The 24,100-nt window shown below is 40.2% G+C and overlaps 1 protein-coding gene across 1 annotated transcript; it reads right to left on the bottom strand.

The window, feature by feature from the left end:
- Positions 1–16,650: 16,650 nt before the first annotated feature.
- On the bottom strand, positions 16,651–24,011 carry LOC106591221 (gastrula zinc finger protein XlCGF8.2DB-like). Its single transcript, XM_045712611.1, has 2 exons — positions 23,538–24,011; positions 16,651–18,439 (listed from the first exon to the last, which is right to left on the bottom strand). The coding sequence occupies exons 1-2, from the start codon at positions 23,758–23,760 to the stop codon at positions 17,505–17,507; spliced, it is 1,158 nt and encodes a 385-aa protein (XP_045568567.1). The 5' UTR covers positions 23,761–24,011; the 3' UTR covers positions 16,651–17,504.
- Between the last annotated feature and the right edge of the window lie 89 nt (positions 24,012–24,100).

Below are 24,100 nucleotides of genomic sequence, written 5' to 3'. Positions count from 1 at the left end.
GTAGCACTCACGTCTGTAGCCATGAAGTGCTTTGAAAGGCTGGTCATGGCTCACCATTATGTTGGTTCCGTTTTTCTGTGCTCCGTTTTTATACTTAACAAATAAGGAACACTCAAAATGTGCACTTATAAATCATAATTTTAATCAAAATACAGCTGTAGACAGAAGTCAAACATCAAACATCACACATACAACTAATGTCTCTCCTGAGTTCTGCAAAATAGGAAAAGTCCCAAGTTATTTTATTAAGCCCGAAGTCCAGCCCTAGTGATGTCACTGCATACGTCATTACCTTCTACTCATCAGACCAAGCCCATGCATACACAGCAATACAAACTTGCAAGAGAGATACAACAGTTTCAGGGCTCAGCAATAAATGTCCACTCCCCAAGTTGATGTATAGAGGTATGTCTGACTAGTCTCTTATCTCTTTTACTCCCCTGCAGGGTTCTGTGTTTATCTTTGAAGTGCTTTCTCACAGACCCCATGCAATAACTCACACATCTCTCAGACCTTTTCTTTATAAGAGGCAGAGACTAGAAAAGAACTGTGAAACAATTTTAAACCTTATAATGCATATATATTGTTAATCGGTAGTCTAGGACCCTATAAATGTAGTGGGGGAGGGGTTTTATAACCCTTCCCCTTCTATTAATCCAACATACGCATAATAATTTATTATAATACATCAAACATTTGGTGCAGCCCCGATCATGACCCCATCAATTATCCCAGAAACCCTAGACCCACTCGTTTGCATACCACCCCAACAGATCCACAGATGATGCAATCTCTACTGCACTTCACACTGCCCTTTCCCACCTGGACAAAAAGAACACCTACATGAGAATGCGATCCATTGACTACAGCTCAGCGTTCAACACCATAGTAACCTCAAAGCTTATTACTAATCTAAGGACCCTGGGACTAAACACCTCCCTCTGCAACTGGATCCTGGACCTCCTGACAGGCCAACCTCGGGTGGTTAGGGTAGGTAACAATTTGTTTGTTTCAGCTTTACGTTTAAGAAAAATGTACTGGATTGGTTGAAAAGAGATACTAAATTTACATACCATTTACATACCATGCAAAATCATGATAGTGGAAGATATACTGAATTTATACTGTTTTTCATACTAAGATCTACTAAGATGGACCAAGATGTGTTGCTTTTGCAAACATTTGTTCATTCGTTTTGCAAGAGTCTGTTGATTAGTTGGTCATTGTATTATTTTGTTTTGCAATATGTTCAAAACAAATCAAGCTTTATTTATACAGCAGATTTCAGACATGGCTTCACAGGAAATAACAAATGGAAAACAATGAAAATAAAAACTAATATTTACTACACAACAATCAAAAGAATTAAAAAAACTAAAGAATAACAAAAACTGAAAGATTAATGAGCATTCTAAGGAAATGCCATTGATTAAAATAGTAAGAATAGGACGTAATATCCAACCAAAAATATAAGCTTGTTTTACTACATTGTTAGTAAACAATATAATTGTACCAAAAAATTGTCAGTTGGTTGCATAAATAATTATGATTACTAAATGTTACATGAAATGTAAATATGAAATATCAAAACCAAATGTACACCCCTTTGTTCATATGTATTGGCAATAATTCACTTAAGGGTGAGGCATGGAATAATAAAACATGTATCTTTGGTCAGGCTGGATGTTTGAAATATGAGGTGATTTGAGTCATGCTTCTTCAGTAGTGGAATAAAGACAATTAGCACTTGAATGTTGCAAAGAAATACTGGACTGATGTATTGTTAATAAAAATTGTTCGTAGACCCCTTTTTTATACTGTGTCCAGTTTTATAGGCGGGCAAGAACGTTGACTAAAGTTATTTTCAAGTCGTTGAAACAACGACCTGAAAAATAAATATTTTCAACTTTTACCTTCAACCAAAACCGAACGTAGATTGGACCTCGGGCATAGTCTTGTCTTTTCAACAACATTTTGCTAGGTGGGATAGCCCAATGTCAAAACAGTTTTAACTGGTCCAAATCAATAACAAATATGCAGAAACGGTTTGTGATATATTGAAAAACTAAACATAAAATGTACTATCTACAAACATGTTCGACAATAGTAATCATATAACTTGTATTTTTTTAAACAAGCATCTTATAAACTGCACAAGCACCAACAACATTGTTGTTTTGACAACTGGCAATAAATCACTGATATCTATTAGGGGGGAAATCAGGTTGTACGTGCTGTTGAAACTAACAACTAAAAAGCACATGGAAATGGGAGATATATTTTACCTCACTGGTTAGAGGACAACCTGCAGAAGACAGTCAGCTACATTTTGGAGTGATGCATTTAAATTTAGGGGTCCCCAAACTGAAGAGAAATGAAAGCCATGAGGTGCTTTGAAAGGCTGGTCATGGCTCACATCAACAGCATCCTCCCGGACACACTACACCCACTCCAATTCACATACCGCCCCAACAGATCCACAGATGACGCAATCTCAATCGCACTCCACACTGCCCTTTCTCACCTGGACAAAAGGAAGAACTATGTGAGAATGCTGTTCATTGACTACAGCTCAACACCATAGTGCCCTCAAAGCTCATCACTAAGCTAAAGAAACTGGGACTAAACACCTCCCTCTGCAACTGGATCCTGGACTTCCTGACGGGCCGTCCTCAGGTGATAAGAGTAGGCAACAACATGTCTGCCATGCTGATCCTTAACACTGGGGCCCCTCAGGGGTGTGTACTTAGTCCCCTCCTGTATTTCCTGTTCACCCACGACTGCATGGCCAAACACAACTCCAACACAAACATTAAGTTTGCTGACGACACAACAGTGGTAGGCCTGATCACCGACAACGATGAGACGGCCTACAGGGAGGTCAGAGAACAGGCAGTGTGGTGCCAGGACAACAACCTCTCCCTCAACGTGATCAAGACTAAGGAGCTGATCGTGGACTACAGGAAAAGGCGGGCCGAACAGGCCCCCATTAACATCGACAGGGCTGTAGTGGAGCGGGTCGAGAGTTTCAAGTTCCTTGGTGTCCACATCACCAACAAACTAGAATGGTCCAAACATACCAAGACAGTTGTGAAGAGGGCACGACAAAACCTTTTCCCCCTCATGAGACTGAAAAGATTTGGCATGGGCCCCCAGATCCTCAAAAGGTTCTACAGCTGCACCATCGAGAGCATCCTGACCGGTTGCATCATCGCCTGGTATGGCAACTGCTCGGCATCTGACCGTAAGGCACAACAGAGGGTAGTTTCAACGGCCCAGTACATCACTGGGGCCAAGCTTCCTGCTATCCGGGACCTATATAATAGGTGGTGTCAGAGGAAAGCCCATAAAATTGTCAGAGACTCCAGTCACCCAAGTTATAGACTGTTGTCTCTGCTACCTCACGGCAAGCGGTACCGGAATGTCAAGTCTAGGACCAAAAGCCTCCTCAACAGCTTCTACAAAAAAAATCCTGAAAAACGTCAAAAATGTTATAAAATGATGTGCATTTTAATGAGGGAAATAAGTATTTGACCCCTCTGCAAAACATGACTTAGTACTTGGTGGCAAAACCCTTGTTGGCAATCACAGAGGTCAGACGTTTCTTGTAGTTGGCCACCAGGAGGGATTTTGTCCCACTCCTCTTTGCAGATTTTCTCCAAGTCATTAAGGTTTCGAGGCTGACGTTTGGCAACTCGTTTGGCAACTCGAACCTTCAGCTCCCTCCACAGATTTTCTATGGGATTAAGGTCTGGAGACTGACTAGGCCACTCCAGGACCTTAATGTGCTTCTTCTTGAGCCACGCCTTTGTTGCCTTGGCCATGTGTTTTGGGTCATTGTCATGCTGGAATACCCATCCACGACCCATTTTCAATGCCCTGGCTGAGGGAAGGAGGTTCTCACCCAAGATTTGACAGTACATGGCCCTGTCCATCGTCCCTTTGATGCGGTGAAGTTGTCCTGTCCCCTTAGCAGAAAAACACCCCCAAAGCATAATGTTTCCAATTCCATGTTTGACGGTGGAAATGGTGTTCTTGGGGTCATAGGCAGCATTCCTCCTCCTCCAAACACGGCGAGTTGAGTTGATGTCAAAGAGCTCCATTTTGTTCTCATCTGACCACAACACTTTCACCAGTTGTCCTCTGAGTCATTCAGATGTTCATTGGCAAACTTCAGACGGGCATGTATATGTATTCTTGAGCAGGGGGACCTTGCGGGTGCTGCGGGATTTCAGTCCTTCACGGCGTAGTGTGTTACCAATTGTTTTCTTGGTGACTATGGTCCCAGCTGCCTTGAGATCATTGACAAGATCCTCCCGTGTAGTTCTGGGCTGATTTCTCACCGTTCTCATGATCATTGCAACTCCACGAGGTGAGATCTTGCATGGAGCCCCAGGCCGAGGGATATTGACAGTTCTTTTGGGTTTCTTCCATTTGCGAATAATCACACCAAATGTTGTCACCTTCCCACCAAGCTGCTTGGCGATGGTCTTGTAGCCCATTCCAGCCTTGTGTAGGTCTACAATCTTGTCCCTGACATCCTTGGAGAGCTCTTTGGTCTTGGCCATGGTGAAGAGTTTGGAATCTGATTGATTGCTTCTGTGGACAGGTGTCTTTTTTACAGGTAACAAGCTGCGGTTAGGAGCACTCCCTTTAAGAGTGTGCTCCTAATCTCAGCTCGTTACCTGTATAAAAGACACCTGAGAGCCAGAAATCTTTCTGATTGAGAGGTGGTCAAATACTTATTTCCCTCATTAAAATGCAAATAAATTTCTAACATTTTTGACATGCGTTTTTCTGGATATTTTTGTTGTTATTCTGTCTCTCACTGTTCAAATAAACCTACCATTAAAATGATAGACTGATCCTTTCTTTGTCAGTGGGTAAACGTACAAAATCAGCAAGGGATCAAATACTTTTTCCCGCCACTGTAGCCTCGTTATTGTTATTCTTATTGTGTTACTTTTTATTATTACTTTTTATTTTAGTCTACTTGGTAAATATTTTCTTCTTGAACGGCACTGTTGGTTAAGGGCTTGTAAGTAAGCATTTCACGGTAAAGTCTACACTTGTTGTTTTCGGTGCATGTGACAAATAAAGTTTGATTTGAACACTTATTTGTCATTCCCACATGGGATCTGGGAATAATGTGTACATCACTGGTTAGAGGACAATTTGTAGAAAATAGCTAGCTACATTTTGAAGTGTTGCATTTTGATTCATGTTGGCCAACACTGTAAGTGTAACGGAACACTTTTTTATGGTAATCACATAAATAGTACTCTTTCCTTTCAGAGCCTGTATTTTTCCCCTGAGGCTAATATCCATATCATGTTGTAATCAATAGAACAGGGGGAAACGTTTAGGGTTCTACATTGTGACATCATTAAAATACTCCTACTACAATGTTAAAACATTCTACATTGTGACATTAATTAATTGATATCATGAAACAACTCCTTCATGTATATATTTTCTGATGTTTAATCAGAGATCTTTTACCAGAGTAACTCTTCCCACAATGATCACAGCTATAAAATATTTCTCTCCAGTATGTGTTCTCTGATGTACCTTCAGCAAGCTTGAGCAATTAAAACTCTTCCTACATTGATTACAGCCATAAAGTTTCTCTCCAGTGTGAATTCTCTGGTGTAATTGTAATGTATATAATTTTGAAAGGGTCTTCCCACAGTCGGAGCAGCTAAAAGATTTCTCACCTGTGTGTGTTCTCTGGTGTATAGTCAGGCGGCTAGATGAAACAAATCTCTTCCCACATTGATCACAGCCAAAATATTTCTCCCCTGTGTGTGTTCTCTGATGTATAGTCAGACTGCTAGATGTCACAAATCTCTTCCCACATTGACCACAGCTATAAGGTTTCTCTCCTGTGTGTGTTCTCTGATGTACCTTCAGGCAGCTTGAGTGAGTAAAACTCTTCCCACATTGATCACAGCTATAAGATTTCTCTCCTGTATGGATTCTCTGATGTATTTTAAGGTTTGCTATAGTGGTGAATCTCTTCCCACAGTCAGAGCAGTGAGCTGTATCGTGTGAATTCTCTGTTCTCTGAATTCTCTGTTCTTTTAGTGAATCTGATCTTGAGTAACTCTTCCCACAGTCAGAGCAGTCGTGAGAATTCTTCCCTGTGGGTTTCCGTTGGTGTTTCTTGAGGAGTTCTGATCTGGAGAGACTCTTCTCTGCCTCGTCAGCATCATGATGATGTTGAGGATCCCCAGAGGATCCACGATAGTCCCGTCTCTCTCCTGTGTGAACAACAAAGTCAGACAGATGGTTAAAGGCCCACAACAGTCGAAATCCACTGTTTATTTGAGGTAAAAGGTGATGCCCATGAAGTTGTACAACAATTTACATCTGTAATGAATATTGAAATGCGTTTACAAATCTATTTGACAATTGTCTTAATATGACAGTCAGTGAACAACAACAGTCATTTTTAGTCTTAGTTTTTTCACTTCAGTAGTAACATTGATGATTAGGTTAGAATATAGGCCCCTTTCTGTGTTTGTAAAAATTGCCGCACGAGGGTGATGTGCACGCAATTTGGTTGCAGAAACTCATCCCTGCTAATAGAGAAACCATTAGTTAAGGATGTAGTAAATCTGCATGGAGCAAAAATGTTTGTCATCGTCTCAAATCAACTGCTTTATACTTAAAAAACACTTCAACTTCAACCAGTAAAATGCTCTTTGGCTAGCTTTGCTACTAGCATTCAAGCTAACAAGTGCTGCATCCAAAATAGGTATTTTGCACCTATCAGAACCAAAAATTATTTTAGCAACTGTTCAAGCAATAATCAAAACAACAATTGTAAGCATTTTGAGAACCCCAAAAAGTGTTTTTGGTTAGAGGTATTTATTTAGAAGCAATAACCTGGTAAATCTAGACTGTTGAACGGTCCCAGATGGTGAACAGTTTATTTAGTAATAACCTGGTAAATCTAGACTGTTGAATGGTCCCAGATGGTGAACAGTTTATTTAGTAATAACCTGGTACATCTAGACTGTTGAATGGTCCCAGATGGTGAACAGTTTATTTAGAAGTAATAACCTGGTAAATCTAGACTGTTGAATGGTCCCAGATGGTGAACAGATTATTTAGAAGTAATAACCTGGTAAATCTAGACTGTTGAATGGTCCCAGATGGTGAACAGTTTATTTAGTAATAACCTGGTAAATCTAGACTGTTGAATGGTCCCAGATGGTGAACAGTTTATTTAGTAATAACCTGGTAAATCTAGACTGTTGAATGGTCCCAGATGGTGAACAGTTTATTTAGTAATAACCTGGTAAATCTAGACTGCTGAATGGTCCCAGATGGTGAACAGTTTATTTAGTAATAACCTGGTAAATCTAGACTGTTGAATGGTCCCAGATGGTGAACAGTTTATTTAGTAATAACCTGGTAAATCTAGACTGTTGAATGGTCCCAGATGGTGAACAGTTTATTTAGTAATAACCTGGTAAATCTAGACTGTTGAATGGTCCCAGATGGTGAACAGTTTATTTAGTAATAACCTGGTAAATCTAGGCTGTTGAATGGTCCCAGATGGTGAACAGTTTATTTAGTAAGTAAAGGAAATGATCCAATCATTAAGTAGGTTGGTGGAAATGATCCAACCACTGTTGAATGGTCCCAGATGGCGAAAACGAATTAGCATAATACAAAACCCACCATTTACAAGTAGGCCGTCATTGTAAATAAGAAAAGTTCTTAACTGACTTTTAAATAAATATATATAAAAATGTGTCTGTTTAGGCTGCAGTGAAAGGTGGTAGAGATACATCGGTGTTTGTCAGACCATGAGACATTCAGTCTTCTCACGAAAACATCTGAACAGTTTGGGCTACACACTAATATGATCCCTCTGTGGAAAGGTAAGTCTCTCACCAACACGTACATGTGGACGCCCAAACCAAGTCTCAGGGATGACATTTTGTTGCTGTTTAAATCCACATCAATCAATCTGCAGTTGAAACAATAACAAAGCTGTCATTCCACCACTGGTTTGGTAAACAGCTGAGGGATGGGGGCTGGAGAAATGTAACCACTCTCACATTCATAGAAAAAGCTATTGTAGCAAACATAACCAAAAACCTAGCGACCTCGTCAAGAAGTTCAGACATCTTGGCATAACGGTTATAAGGTGTTGACTTGACAGTCGCTCAAATTCATAGACAGACCTATGGAGGCGAGGACTGATCATCCATGATATCAACATTATAGTTTTAACCATGTTGAGGATATACAGTGTTGGTTTACATTGTTTCTAAACATTGGAGTAAAAAAAGCTTATTTGGGGTTCTTCAAGAATCAATGGCTATAAATAAATAATTTAAAAGTACAAATATGGATGTAGCAATTGCAGATTTCCCCTTTAACACCAAACATCAGTTCAACAACTGCAGAGTTTGTGCCTCTGTATTTAAGACAGTACTTACTAGTGTTAATCAGGGAACGGTTTCTCAAAACCATCTTACGGCTAAGTTCACCGTTAGAACCATTGGACGGCTTAAGTTGCCTTTGGGAAACCGGGCCCAGATATTCAGTTTCCTCCTCCTCTTCCTCCTCCTTTTTCAATGTGACAGCCATCTCCTCCACTCCAAAAACTGCGTCCCCCCTCTTTCTCTTCCTCCTCTTCTTTTACAGTAAAATCCTCCTCTTTCACTCTGAAGGCGTCTTCCTCTTCTTTCACTGTAACGTCCTCAACCTCTACTTGTTTTTGTATTGTAACATCTTTCTCTTCCTCCTCCTCTTTCAAGAGAGCTTCTTTCTCCGTCCAGCAGACCTCCTCTTCTTTAACAGAAGGAGAGTAGCTTAGTGAACTCATGGTCGGGGATGTTAGCTAGCTAGGCTAATGCTAACTTAACCAGCCCGCTAGCTGACTAATAACAACGTAAATGTGACAGTAAATGGTATTACAAACTAGACGACAGAAGTGGTTTTAAAACACAGTGGCTAATATACACTAAAGCGTCTAAAGAGTTTTATTGGTTCGGCTATTTTGTCTAGCAAGTTACCGAGGTGGCTGAATAACTGTTGTTGCTGTTGAAAGAAGCGTTCCGTCCACTACATTATACGTCACACCAACAGCATTACCTTAAATTCCCAGACCGCCATCTGCTGACTGGAGTGGGTAACGCAGTTGAGTAAAATGTTCATTTTATTTTCAGACAAAAAGTTAAAGGGAAAGGGCGACACCGAGTCAGATGTACAACTGAATGCATTCAACTGAAATATGTTTTCCGCATTTAACACAACCCCTCTGAATCAGAGAGGTCGGGGGGCTGCCATAAAGGGTAGGAAGCAAAACTCAATGTAACAACACAGTGTGGTTAAAGATTTAGTAAATTATTTGTAGTCACGATCTGGTTACCTATAAGTACAAATTGTTATTTTTGCTTTATTACATATTTATTAACTTATTTCCGGATATCGTCCCACAATGCAGTATTTCTCAACTTCACCTGGTTAAATAAAGGTGAAATAAATAAAAAATACACTAAAATATGGATCTAGTCTGTGCTACCGAGTTCATATGCTCGCAGAGCATGTTTATAGCTGGGAGGGCCAAGATGGCTGCTCACCATAATTAAAATGTTAAAAAAGTAGTTTCCAGTCATTCCTATCATTGGTTTTATTTGCTCAGGATATGAAGAACTTCCCTGTGACTGGAATGATAAGTGGATAATTTATTTTGGCTTGTCCATGCGAAGTCTTGACAGAAAGAGAAAGGAATAAACTAGCCGTTCTATTGCTAGGCAACAAGAGAGGAACGTGCTTATTAAAGACAACTGCCTTCGCTACGCTTGCCCTATATGGATAATATCACACTTTCGACAGCTGTTGAAGATTATGAGTTCTCCTCTTCACCGGTTACTCCGTGCAAACTTCCAGTTTCCCAAGAAAACAACATGCACTTCGTGGCTACCCTCTCCTTACTCATCAACACCATTGAGAAAATGGTAGGCGTAAACACCATGGTAATCGAAGGCTGGAAAAAGACTGGAGTTTGCATGTAGGTAAAATCAAGGATGTGAAAATGAGAGTGCCTAAAGTTGAAAAAACTGTGGAAAAGGTGGAACCATAGACATCTCACTGATCTGGAACAATACACAAGAAGATGGATCCTAAGACTCTATGGTGTCTACGAGGTGGAGAATGAGGATGTGAGGCTCGAGGCTATCTGCATCTGCCAATAAGTTATGCCTGCAGAGAAAAACTAAGTTGCTGATACCATTGACATTGTGCATTGCCTCGGCAAGAAGAAACAGCAAAACAATTCAAGACCAAGGGGTATCATCATCCTCTTCACTGACAGATTCTACAGGGATGCTGTCTGGAAAGCTGCTAGGAAGAACGCCTTCCTTCAGAGCCATGGTCTGCGTTTCACTGAGCATCTCAGCCCGGAGGACAGAGAGGGGAGGAACAATTTGTGGCCAACGAACTAGAAAGCACGACATCAGGGAAAGGCTGCCTACTTTGTCGGAGGACAAGGCTTCTGTTCTGAAATCAATATTCCTCCCTAGAACCTCAACAGCAGGACCAGATTTATGCTCTCAGCCATGGTATTCAAAACATTTTGTACTGACTACCTAACCATCGTTGGGTGACTATTTTTTGGACTACTCAGGTACCTCAATCATTTAGTAGCTTTTTGGAGCGCCTCTTCAACCTTAGGCAAACTCGAAGTGGGCAGTCATGTGCCTTTTACTGAAGACTGGCTTCCGTCTGGCCACTCTACCATAAAGGCTTGATTAGTGGAGTGCTGCAGAGATGGTTGTCCTTCTGGAAGGTTCTCCCATCTCCATAAACAAACTCTGGAGCTCTGTCAGAGTGACCATTGGGTTCTTGGTCACCTCCCTGACCAAGGCCCTTTCCACCCGATTGTTCAGTTTGGCCAGGCCGGCCAGCTCTAGGAAGAGTCTTGGTGTTTCCATACTTCTTGTAGAGCGGAGACAATTATGGGAGTGGCTGGGCTGACTCGGGGAGTAACGGCAACACGATGTAATGCGATGATGACGGCTCTAGCCGGGAGGTCCTAGAGCAGTGGCGGTCAGGAGAATAGCGGCAGTAACGGTGCTCCCGCGGCGGTGACTCAGGCCGGGTATGACCTCCTGACCTCTTTCCTCTCATAGAGCCTCGTAGTCCCTCTGTAGCTTCCAACTGGAGAGGGTGTGGTCGCTCCATGACCTCTGAGGAGGCCTGGAGCAGGGAGTGTAGTAGTCTCTTAGATGAGATCGGGGTTGTAAGGCCTTGCAGCTCATCTTCCTCAGGTGCATGACGGCTTCGTGGGGCGGTGTGGGCTGAGGTGGTTGGTGACCAGTGGCTCGTGGTGAGATTAACTAACTCCTCTTCAGGGTACCTAAACATCTCAAATATTGCAAGTCAGAATCCAGCGATACGAAGGACCATAAAAAAAAAACTGTTGGAGCTGGTCTGAGTGGTTGGCTTCTGAGCCCTCACCCGCAATTAACTTATGCTCACTACAGTGTTGTCCAGTTAGAACAACATGTTGAGGCCCATTACTGTAATTTGGTCACCACCATTGAAGGGTTTAATATTGGTGTGTGGTATTCCTATGGACACACAACACTTTAGTAAGGAAACAGCATGTGAATGGTCCATCAGCATCAAACACTTATTTTTTCTAGACGGCAAAACACCCTCTAACGCAAGGTGTGCAGGCGCAGAGCCCCGGAGTGTGTCCACAAGCCCTGATTGGTTGGAATGAATCAGTAACCCTGATGGAGTTTCAGTCCACTAAGGCTTCAACTTAATTCTTCACCTCAGTAACCGTGATGGAGTTTCCTTCCACTAAGGCTTCAGTTTAATCCTTCACCTCAGTAACTGTATTGCAACTCACTACGCCCAAAAGGTGCCAGAAGAGCTCTCTTGTGACATAAACAGACAGTCATGTAGCGAACCTCAAAAATACAGAGTTGACTCTTCCCACTGGGCACACAGTGGTTGAATCAATGTTATTTACATGTGATTTCATTAAAACTACATTCAATCATATGTTTTTTTTCTTTCACCTTTACACACCAGACAGTATCAATCAAACTCATTTTCAACCTATGTTCTTTGTTAACTAGTCAGAGTCTGGGGCCGCCTCTAGGGGTGGCATGGATTCCCCAGATAGAATTTGTATTTGTGCCCCCCCTCCTCCCCTAGTTTTGTTTCCCATAAACAATACAAATGTGAATTACCCTGTTCGGTTCTGCCAATGTAAACAGAGATGTTATATGCCAGGTGAGAACTCATGATCTAAGGAGCGGTGAGGTAGGTGGATGTAATAATGTAATATTTAGTACTTAAAATCCCTAAATGCATTCTGATTGGGCACCTAGCCATGCAATGTTATAAGGTACCGCCTTCATTATCTTGTTTAGGAAGCTCATTGAATCCCAGGGAGGATATTTTTGTCACAGAAAGGGAAAAGGTTGATCACTTTTTCAGACAGCTACAGCTAACAATAGGCTAGCTAGTAGCTACAAGCTTCGATATGTTTTGGAAGCGGCGCGCTGAATAATTATAGCTAGTTGGCTAAGCTTTGGTCAGCATGGATAACCGACAAATGGCTGGGCACTGCCAAGAGCAAAAACTGAGGAACACAATGTCGAGAGCGATACCAAGCTCACCGACCAGCCTACAGGCCCGACCACCGAGGCTGAGGACCCTAGCAGCAATTGTAATACCCGCCCATCCCCCATGCCACCTGCTGACCAACAACACGGAGAAGAGCCAGGGCCTAGCGCCTAGCGCCTGCAGCAAGAGGGTAACGTCACAACAAGCACCTGCACCTCCGTTACCCCAGCCACTTGCACCTGACGACCTGTTGGAGCTAACCAGAACTAAACCAGTAGAAGCAGAGTTAATTGTGGCTCGCACATTCTTGCACAATGAAAATTGCCAACAACAGTAAGCAACAGTGAATGGACCCCCACTCAGTGTTCTTCAAAGATACGGCGGTGCCTTTGTCAGCAGCATTGCTGACTGTGCTGTTGGCACTGAAACCTGATTAACCTTTTCAAGGCCTCTACAGCAATGTGTGAAAATTCCGTCTTCCCCTAAATTACGTTTTCAGTGAACACAGACTCTGAACACAGAGCATGTCACATCAACGAAAATCCCAGCTTGTCCAGTTGGCATTTGAGAGGGACCTGTATGTAGTAAATTATAGCCAGGAAGGAGAATGGAATCAGACATTTCTCATGTGTGATATTATTAAGGCACTTTTAATTCGAACTAAATAATAATACAGACTCATAATGTGTACCAATAAGTAAATATGCTTTTCATTGATCTAAATGTTGATAATACGATCTATATGCTCTATTGATGTCTGATCTGAGTTTTGATTGATTATACCTAAGAATTCCTATCGGGGCGCTTGGGGCTTCCCAGCTCATTCATTGGTGACTTGAAGCCGTAGCTATATCTTCCTTTTAGGTATGAACGCGAGTTCAAATGTATTTGTTCATGTCAGAATGTTACAGATGTTACTGTGTGTTATTTAGTCAGTAGCAAACATGTTTAAAACAATGTCAAATGTGTTATTTGTATGTTTTAGACAACTTGGAAATGAGCCATTAGCCGTTCTGCTAGCTACCTTGCTAAAAGGCTGCTCACCGACTTCGTGCCCGACAGAGACCGTATGTTCAGCTCCTGTGTGTGTAGGTGAATGGGAGCAATGGAAAACTGAATGTTGTTGTAATCTAAAAATGAATACAAGGTTATACATGTTGTCTTTGTTATTAGGATGGTTATACATTTAAAAAGAGGGACAATAAACATGTATTAATTGAGCCATTGTAATGTATAATGAGACAATATTGGTTTATTGAACAATTGTAACAGCTATGCAATTTGAGAGAAGATATTTTGTGCATTTGTGAAACATTTTCTGTGGGATTTATTTGTATATTTCCACCTTTCAGGGGTATAACAGAGGCAAGTCTGGTGGGGTAAGTATGTTGTCAGAGCTATATGTAAGTTGATTATACAGACAATTTGGATATTTCCACATAATATTTCTCACAAAAATAAGATTTGATGCAGTTATTCTCTTGTCAATCTTCAACCAGGAAAGACTGGCATGCATGTTGTTTGTTCTGTATGTGCAGTTAAGGGCAAGGCGTGCTGCTCTGTTTTGAGCCAGCTGCAGCTTTGCTGGGTCTTTCTTTGCTTCATTTGCCCATATTACTGTATCACCTGACCATATTACCGTATCACCTGACCATATTACCATATCACCTGACCATATTACCATATCACCTGACCATATTACCATATCACCTGACCATATTACCGTATCACCTGACCATATTACCGTATCACCTGACCGTATTACCTGACCATATTACCATATCACCTGACCATATTACCTAACCATATTACCGTATCACCTGACCATATTACCATATTACCTGACCATATTACCATATCACCTGACCATATTACCATATCACCTGACCATATTACCATATCACCTGACCATATCACATGACCATATTTCCATATCACCTGACCATATTACCTGACCATATTACCATATCACCTGACCATATTACCATATCACATGACCATATTACCATATCACATGACCATATCACCTGACCATATTACCGGAGAGTAATCAAGACAGGAGAAGACCAGAGCCTGAACAACTGGTACAGTTCATTTGTGTCAAAAATGCAGAACATCTTTTTATAACAGATATACCCCTCCCCATCTTCACAACAACTCTGTCAATATGACTTGACCATGGTTATTGAGCGTCCAATGTTATACCTAGGAGTTTAGCTTCCTCAACTTGCTCAATGCTCACAACCTTTATACACAACTCCAGTTGAGGTTTAGGTCTTAAGAATATGTTTTGAACCAAATACAACAGCTTTTACAGTAGTTTTAGATGCATTTAAGACCAGTTTATTACCCATTCTGATACTGACTGTAACTCCTTATTTAGAATGTCAGTGAGGTCACAGGCTTTGGGTGCTGCCATATAGAGCATGGAATCATACATAGTCATTCTAGCTTTGTGGTGTCATCATTTATTTAAAAAAATAGAGAAGAGTAACGGCCCAAGGGAACTGCCCTGAGGGATACCGCACTGTACATATCTGATGTTAAAGACGTTTCCATTGAAGAACATTCTCTGGGTTCTATTGGATAAATAACTCTCTGCAACCATGTGGTGGCATGTGATGTATCGCCATAGCAAGTGAGTTTCTTCAATAACAACTTATGATCAATAACATCAAAGGGCTGCACAGAAACTATCATCTTATTATCCATTTATTTTAACCAGTCATCAGTCATCTGAGTCAGTGCAGTACAAGTTGAGTGCCCTTCTCTATATGCATGCTGAAAGTCAGTAGTTAACTTGTTCTCTGAAAAATAGCATTGCATTTGGTCAAACAAAAATTCTCTCAATCAGTTTACTAAGAACAGGCAGCAAACTGATTGAACAACTGTTAGGGCCTATTTTTAGGAAGTGGAATGACTTTAGCTTTCTTCCACGCCCTGTGTGGACACACTCCTTTAGGCTTTGGTTAAAGATATAGCAAATAGGGTGACAATACAGTCTTGCTACCATTCTCCATAATTTACCATCTAGGTTGTCTATACCTGGTGGTAATACAGTCTGCTACCATTCTCCATAGTTTCCCATCAAGGTTGTCTATACCTGGTGGTAATACAGTCTGCTACCATTCTCCATAGTTTCCCATCAAGGTTGTCTATACCTGGTGGTAATACAGTCTGCTACCATTCTCCATAGTTTCCCATCCAGGTTGTCTATACCTGGTGGTAATACAGTCTGCTACCATTCTCCATAGTTTCCCATCCAGGTTGTCTATACCTGGTGGTAATACAGTCTGCTACCATTCTCCATAGTTTCCCATCAAGGTTGTCTATACCTGGAAGCTCATCATTATTGATGGATAACAATAGTTTTCCACCTCTCCCACACGAACTTGACCAAATTCAAATCAGCAATCCTTCTCTTTCATTATTTGAGCTTTTATACAAAACATATTATGGTTCACTGTTCAATGTTGTCACTTCACTTGAGAGTTTTTCCACTTTTGAAGTGAAATAGCCATTGAAATGATTGGCAATATCACAAAGATTTGTTATAAACGAACCATCAACTTCAATGAATGATGGAGAATAATTGTGTTTTCTGCCCATGATACCATTTAAGGTACTCCAAAATCTTTTTTTATTGTTTGGAATTTATCTTGGTTTGGTAATATAATTTATTCTTCTTTTTGTTAAGTTCACTCACAGCATTTCTAAATTGACAGTATGTTAACCAATCAGCTGAGCAGCCTGACTTGTTTGCCACCTCTTTTGTGTATTTCTGTATTTATATAACAAGGCGTGGGGGGGGCGTAGCAAATTGACGAGGAAGTGTGTGGGCGTTACGCATGCAAATAGCGTGCATATGAGAACCAATCAAAAAGTAGCTCAAAGTCAATAACAATTGTGTGTGTGTGATGTGGGGCTGAAGCTATTGACCTGGAAGTTGATGGAAAATACATTTAATTTCCAGACAAAGATTTTTAAATTTAACTAAATAGCTAACAATAATGTATTGAGACGTACAAAGAGAAGCAAGTGTTGATTGATTAGTGAAGATTTTTAATGAGTGAGAATAACATTTAAAAAATGTAACATCTACCACAGATCTGCATTTAAGGCAATTTCTTATTCAGTCATTCAAACAAACAGATAGCATCAAAATGAACAGACTAGCTCTATACTGCTCCTACATGGTGTAACAATACATCATGTAGATTTATATAATGAACAGACTAGGTCTATACTGCTCCTACATGGTGTAACAATACATCATGTAGATGTATATAATGAACAGACTAGCTCTATACTGCTCCTACATGGTGTAACAATACATCATGTAGATGTATATAATGAACAGACTAGGTCTATACTGCTCCTACATGGTGTAACAATACATCATGTAGATGTATATAATGAACAGACTAGGTCTATACTGCTCCTACATGGTGTAACAATACATAGATGTATATAATGAACAGACTAGCTCTATACTGCTCCTACATGTAACAATACATTGATGTATGTATATAATGAATGTTCACTAATGGCGTTCCACATTTTATTTATATTCAGATTTTTTTTTTGCATTAATCAAATGTGTTTTACAATCAGCACGTGTTATCTCTGACATGGTGGAATAATACTGATGGGAACATTGATGAAGTACACCACATGGTCAACAGTATGTGGACACCACCACTTTTGCTATTTCAGCTACACCCTTTGCTCACAGGTGTATAAAATACGAGTAGACATTATTTGGGTATGACTTTAACAGAATATGAACTTTGAAAAGTTAGATTTCCACTAGGCAATTACTTTAAAATAACATTAACCGGTTCCAAAGCTTTCAAAATAACGGTTCTGTTCTTGAACAGTAGAGATCACTTTCGTTATCGGTTCTGTTTCTGTTCCTCAAATGTTTTGCTCTTTTCCGGTTTTAGGTTCTGTTCCCTGAACCGGTTCCAACTCCTGTTCCTCACTGGGCGCATTGGAAAGAGTGTGTGTATTCTCTCATGCCTTTTCAGGTTCCCTAACCGTGTAAAATCCTTTCCACACAGAGAGCAATGGTAAGATGTCTCCCCTGTATGTGTCTTTTCATGCTCCTTCAGGTTCCCTAACTGTGTAAAGCTCTTTCCACACTGGGAACACTGGAAAGGCTTTTCTCCTGTGTGTGTTTTCTCATGCATATTCAGGTTCCCTAACAGGGTAAAACCTTTTCCACACTGGGAGCATTGGAAAGGTCTCTCTCCTGTGTGTATTCTTTTATGTTCCTTCAGATGCCCTAACCGTGTGAAACCTTTTCCACACTGGGAACATTGGAAAGGTTTCTCTCCTGTGTGTATTCTTTTATGCACTTTTAGGCTCCCTAACTTGGTGAAATCCTTTCCACACAGAGAGCAATGGTAAGAGTTCTCCCCTGTGTGTGTCCTTTCATGCTCCTTCAGGTTCCTTAACTTGGTAAAACCTTTTCCACACTGGGAGCATTGGAAAGGCTTCTCTCCTGTGTGTGTTCTCTCATGCTTTTTCAGGTTCCCTAATCGTGTAAAACCCTTTCCACACTGGGAGCATTGGAAAGGCTTCTCTCCTGTGTGTATTCTCTCATGCCTTTTCAGGGTCCCTAACTGGGTAAAACTCTTTCCACACTGGGAGCATTGGAAAGGCTTCTCTCCGGTGTGTATTTTCTCATGCCTTTTCATCTTATATAACCACTTAAAACTCTTATTACACTGGGAGCAGTGGTGTGGTCTCGCTGGTTTGGGCGTCTCTGGGTCTCGTTCCCCTGAAGGACCCTTTCCACTGTCAGAGTGAGAGTCTGGTCTCTCGCCTGCCAAAGACAACCATAATATTTGGTTAAAAACAGAGACTTAAATTAAATCTCCACATGATAAAACAGTCTTCCTATGAGGTAACTGCAAAATACACAGGCAATGAAAATATTGATCGGGGAACTAGTTGCTGAGGAAAGTGGCTGTTGTAAAAAATAGAGTTTTTAACAGTAAAACAACAGTATGTGCAGGAGGGGATAAAAGATGGGCTTGTCGAGTAACCCCCCGCCCCCCGTCCCCTAATGGTGATACATCACACAGATTCAGCAGTGTGGACAAACAAAAACTACACGCAGAACAGATAAAGGAATACAACATCTGAACAGAGTCAAGCTACTGAGGGTGTAGAACATTAATAACCAGTGGCCAGAGTTTATAGAACATTAACTAATTGAACTAATAACCGGTGGCCAGAGTTTATAGAACATTAACTAATTGAACTAATAACCAGTGGTCATAGTTTATAGAACATTAACTAATTGAACTAATAACCGGTGGTCATAGTTTATAGAACATTAACTAATATAACTAATAACCGGTGGCCAGAGTTTATAGAACATTAACTAATAGAACTAATAACCGGTGGCCAGAGTTTATAGAACATTAACTAATATAACTAATAACCGGTGGCCAGAGTTTATAGAACATTAACTAATAGAACTAATAACCGGTGGCCAGAGTTTATAGAACATTAACTAATAGAACTAATAACCGGTGGCCAGAGTTTATAGAACATTAACTAATAGAACTAATAACCGGTGGCCAGAGTTTATAGAACATTAACTAATAGAACTAATAACCGGTGGCCAGAGTTTATAGAACATTAACTAATAGAACTAATAAACGGTGGTCACAGTTTATAGAACAGTAACTAATAGAACTAATAACCGGTGGTCAGAGTTTATAGAACAATAACTAATAGAACTAATAACCAGTGGCCAGAGTTTATAGAACAATAACTAATAACCGGTGGCCAGAGTTTATAGAACATTAACTAATAGAACTAATAACCGGTGGCCACAGTTTATAGAACATTAACTAATTGAACTAATAACCAGTGGCCACAGTTTATAGATGTTATATTTTTTTTATTTTTTATTTCACCTTTATTTAACCAGGTAGGCTAGTTGAGAACAAGTTCTCATTTAAAACTGCGACCTGGCCAAGATAAAGCAAAGCAGTGCGACAAAAAACAACACAGAGTTACACATGGGATAAACAAAAGTACAGTCAATAACACAATAGAAAAATCTATATACAGTATCATATACACAATCATATCAGTTCGTCTTACCTAAAAACTATATATATATATATATATATATATATATATATGTATCATACACATTCATATCAGTCCATCTTACATTTTATATATAGTTTTTAGGTAAGACGGACTGATATGATTGTTTATATACATATATATACACATACACACATATACATATATATACACATATACATATATATATACATATATATATATAATGTATGTATATAGTTTTTAGGTATCATATAAATAATCATATCAGTCCGTCTTACCTAAAAACCATATAACATAATACACACTACCAGTCAAAAGTTTTACAACACCTACTCATTCAAGGGTTTCTCTTTATTTTTTACTATTTTCTACATTGTAGAATAATAGTGAAGACATCAAAACTATGAAATAACATGTATGAAATCATGTAGTAACCAAAAAAGTGTAAACAAATCAAAATATATTTTATTTGAGTTTTTTCAAATAGCCACCCTTTACCTTGATGACAGCTTTGCACACTCTTGGCATTCTCTCAACCAGCTTGACCTGGAATGCTTTTCCAACAGTCTTGAAGGAGTCCCCACATACGCTGAGCACTTGTTGGCTGCTTTTCCTTCAACTCTTTCAGTCCAACTCATCCCAAACCATCTCGGTTTGGTTGAGGTCGGGGGATTGTGGAGGCCAGGTCATCTGATGCAGCACTCCATCACTCTCCTTCTTGGTAAAATAGCCCTTACACAGCCTGGAGGTGTGTTGGGTCATTATCCTGTTGAAAATCAAATGATAGTCCCACTAAGCCCAAATCAGATGGGATGGTGTATCACTGCAGAATGCTGTGGTAGCCATGTTGGTTAGGTGTGCCTTGAATTCTAAATAAATCACAGACAGTGTCACCAGCAAAGCACCCCAACACCATAACACTTCCTCCTTCATGCTTTACGGTGGGAAATACACATGCGGAGATCATGCGTTTACCCACACCGCATCTCACAAATACACGGCGGTTGGAACCAAAAATCTCAAATTTGGAATCCAGATCAAAGGACAAATTTCCACCGGTCTAATGTCCATTTCTCGTGTTTCTTGGCCCAAGCAAGTCTCTTCTTATTATTGGTGTCCTTTAGTAGTGGTTTCTTTGCAGCAATTCGACCAGTTTCATCATAGCGTTTGATGGTTTTTGCGACTGCACTTGAAAAAACTTTCAAAGTTCTTGAAATTTTCCGTATTGACTGACCTTAATGTCTTAAAGTAATGATGGACAGTCGTTTCTCTTTGCTTATTTGAGCTGTTCTTGACATAATATGGACTTGGTCTTTTACCAAATAGGGCTAACTTCTGTATACCACCCCTACCTTGTCACAACACAACTGATTGGCTCAAACGCATTGAGGAAAGGAATTCCACAAATGAACTTTTAAGACGGCACACCTGTTAATTGAAATGTATTCCAGGTGACTACCTCATGAAGCTGGTTGAGAGAATGCCAAGAGTGTGCAACGCTGTCATCAAGGCAAAGGCTGGCTGTTTGAAGAATCTCAAATATAAAATATATTTTGATTTGTTTTAACACTTTTTTGGTTACTACATGATTCCATGTGTTATTTCATAGTTTTGATTTCTTAACTATTATTCTACAATGTAGAAAATTGTAAAAATAAAGAAAAACCCTGGAATGAGTAGGTGTTCTAAAACTTTTGACCGTTAGTGTATATGTATCATATCAGTCTGTCTTACCTAAAAACCATATATATATACACACACACGGACACTCTTACTGACAGTTGTGGCTGCTATGCGTGATGTATTGTTGTCTCTACCTTCTTGCCCTTTGTGCTGTTGTCTGTGCCCAATAATGTTTGTACCATGTTTTGTGCTGCTAACATGTTGTGTTGCTACCATGCTGTCATGCTACCATGTCATCTTAGGTCTCTCTTTATGTAGTGTTGTGTTGTCTCTCGTGTCGTGATGTTACCATGCTGTCATGCTACCATGTCATCTTAGGTCTTTCTTTATGTAGTGTTGTGTTGTCTCTCTTGTCGTGATGTGTGTTTACTCCTATATTTTTATTTCATTTATGTTTAATCACAGCCCCCATCCCCACAGGAGGCCTTTTGCCTTCTGGTCGGCCGTTATTATAAATAAGAACTTGTTCTTAACTGACTTGTCTAGATACATACAGATTGAAATATAATTATATATTTTTTATTTAATCATGTCAGTCTGTCTTACCTTAACTAAAAACCATATAACAATTTTATATGTAAAGCTTCAAATCATGTTTAAAAAAATAATAATTTTGCTTTCATGGGATGTCGAAGTGTAGAGACTGATCAAAGCACTACAGAAAATATATATGTTTAAGGGAGATTATGTTACGTCTAGTCTGTGAGACCAGGCTGTAAACCGAGGTAGTTGTGATCAATATGATGGACCCGTTTTCACAACATTTAAGAACCTGGTGATAGAAAACAGTGTGAATGTAATAATGACAATGGACTTACTCAGGAGTAATTTAGCTAACTGTTAGTGTTTTCATTTGACTTAGAAAGAGTAGGACCACAAAGATTTCAATTGATTGTAGCAATATACCTGAGAACACAGCGTTTAAGTCAGTCAGTAGTCTCAAGTCAGACTGAGACATTCACTTAATGTCCTGGAAATCAATCTTCTTTCCATCAATAAATGCAAAAGGACAGCTGAAAGATGGTCTGTTCCCTAGCCTTTCTTTATTGTTTTGAGAGACGGGGTTCCATCCTCCCAGGTAGATGGCCTGGTGTAGGATCCTTTAGGGCTAAAGTAGTGGGATGGCCTGGTGTAGGATCCTTTAGGGCTAAAGTAGTGGGATGGCCTGGTGTAGGATCCTTTAGGGCCAAAGTAGTGGGATGGCCTAGTGTAGGATCCTTTAGGGCTAAAGTAGTGGGATGGCCTGGTGTAGGATCCTTTAGGGCCAAAGTAGTGGGATGGCCTGGTGTAGGATCCTTTAGGGCTAAAGTAGTGGGATGGCCTGGTGTAGGATCCTTTAGGGCCAAAGTAGTGGGATGGCTTGGTGTAGGATCCTTTAGGGCTAAAGTAGTGGGATGGCCTGGTGTAGGATCCTTTAGGGCTAAAGTAGTGGGATGGCCTGGTGTAGGATCCTTTAGGGCTAAAGTAGTGGGATGGCCTGGTGTAGGATCCTTTAGGGCTAAAGTAGTGGGATGGCCTGGTGTAGGATCCTTTAGGGGGGGGTGACCAAAATGTGCAAAACCACACTCTGACCTGTGAAAGGCATCAATACAGCTTCTTCATGTGAAAAGTCACATGAAGAAGAAGGGTTGACATAGCAAGACTTGGCTCTGATTATAAAAAGAAGATATGGGTGTTTTTATAATCCCAAAGCCTAGGACCAAGAGGCATGGAGAGGCAGCCTTTAGTTACTATACCCCCAGCCTCTGGAATAGTCAGTCAGAGAACCTGAGGGGGACCAAGAGGCATGGAGAGGCAGCGTTTAGTTACTATACCCCCAGCCTCTGGAATAGCCAGTCAGAGAATGTAAGGGGAGCCAAAACTGTGAACATATTTAAAAGAGATCTTAAAACACCTTTTTAGCTTTGCTTTTCCTTTAAAGTAGTAGCGTTTTTATTGTTACTCTTTTGTTTTTTTTATCCTCTGTTTGTTGTGTAGTAAATATATATATATATTTTTTCATTCGTTTTTATTTCCTGTAATGCACACTGTTGCATTCCATGTCTGAAATGTGCTGTATAATAAATATTGTTTTGATAGTGAGAGCGTGACCTTGCCCTTTAGTTCAACAACTGCATTGTGCTTCTGTTTTAAGACAGTAAGTAACTTACTGGGCTTAATCAGATGTCCAATATCCTCCTCTTCCAATATGACAGTTATCTCTCCCTCCTCTTTCTCTTCCTTCACTGCAACATCCTCATCCTCTACTTTTGTTACTGTGACATCCTCCTCTTCCTTCTCCTCTTTCACGACAACGTTCAGCCACAGACCCTCTTTCTCCGTCCAGCAGACCTCTTCTTCTTTAGCAGGAGGAGAGTAGCTTAGTGAACTCATGGTCGGGGATGTTAGCTAACAGTTAGCTAGCTAGGCTAGTGAATTTAACCAGCCAGCTACGTTAGCTGACTAATAACAACAACGTAAATATGAAATTAAATGGGATAACTAGCTAGACGACAGAAGTGAGTCTAAAACACAGTGGATAATATACACAAACGCGTCTAAAGAGCTGCAATGTTTCAGCTAGCAAGCTACCGAAGTGGCTGACTGTCGTTTAACTATAAAATAACATGGCTGTCTAGCTGGGTTGTCACTAGTTACCACAGCCACAAAGTCAACATTGGCAAAACATGTATGAAAACAAACATGTTATTTTTTTCTTAATTTAAGGTTAGGG

This window comes from Salmo salar, unplaced genomic scaffold (assembly GCF_905237065.1).
Source record: "Salmo salar unplaced genomic scaffold, Ssal_v3.1, whole genome shotgun sequence".
NCBI classification, from domain to species: Eukaryota; Metazoa; Chordata; class Actinopteri; order Salmoniformes; family Salmonidae; genus Salmo; species Salmo salar.
This window is presented reverse-complemented; position numbering and strand designations above follow the sequence as displayed.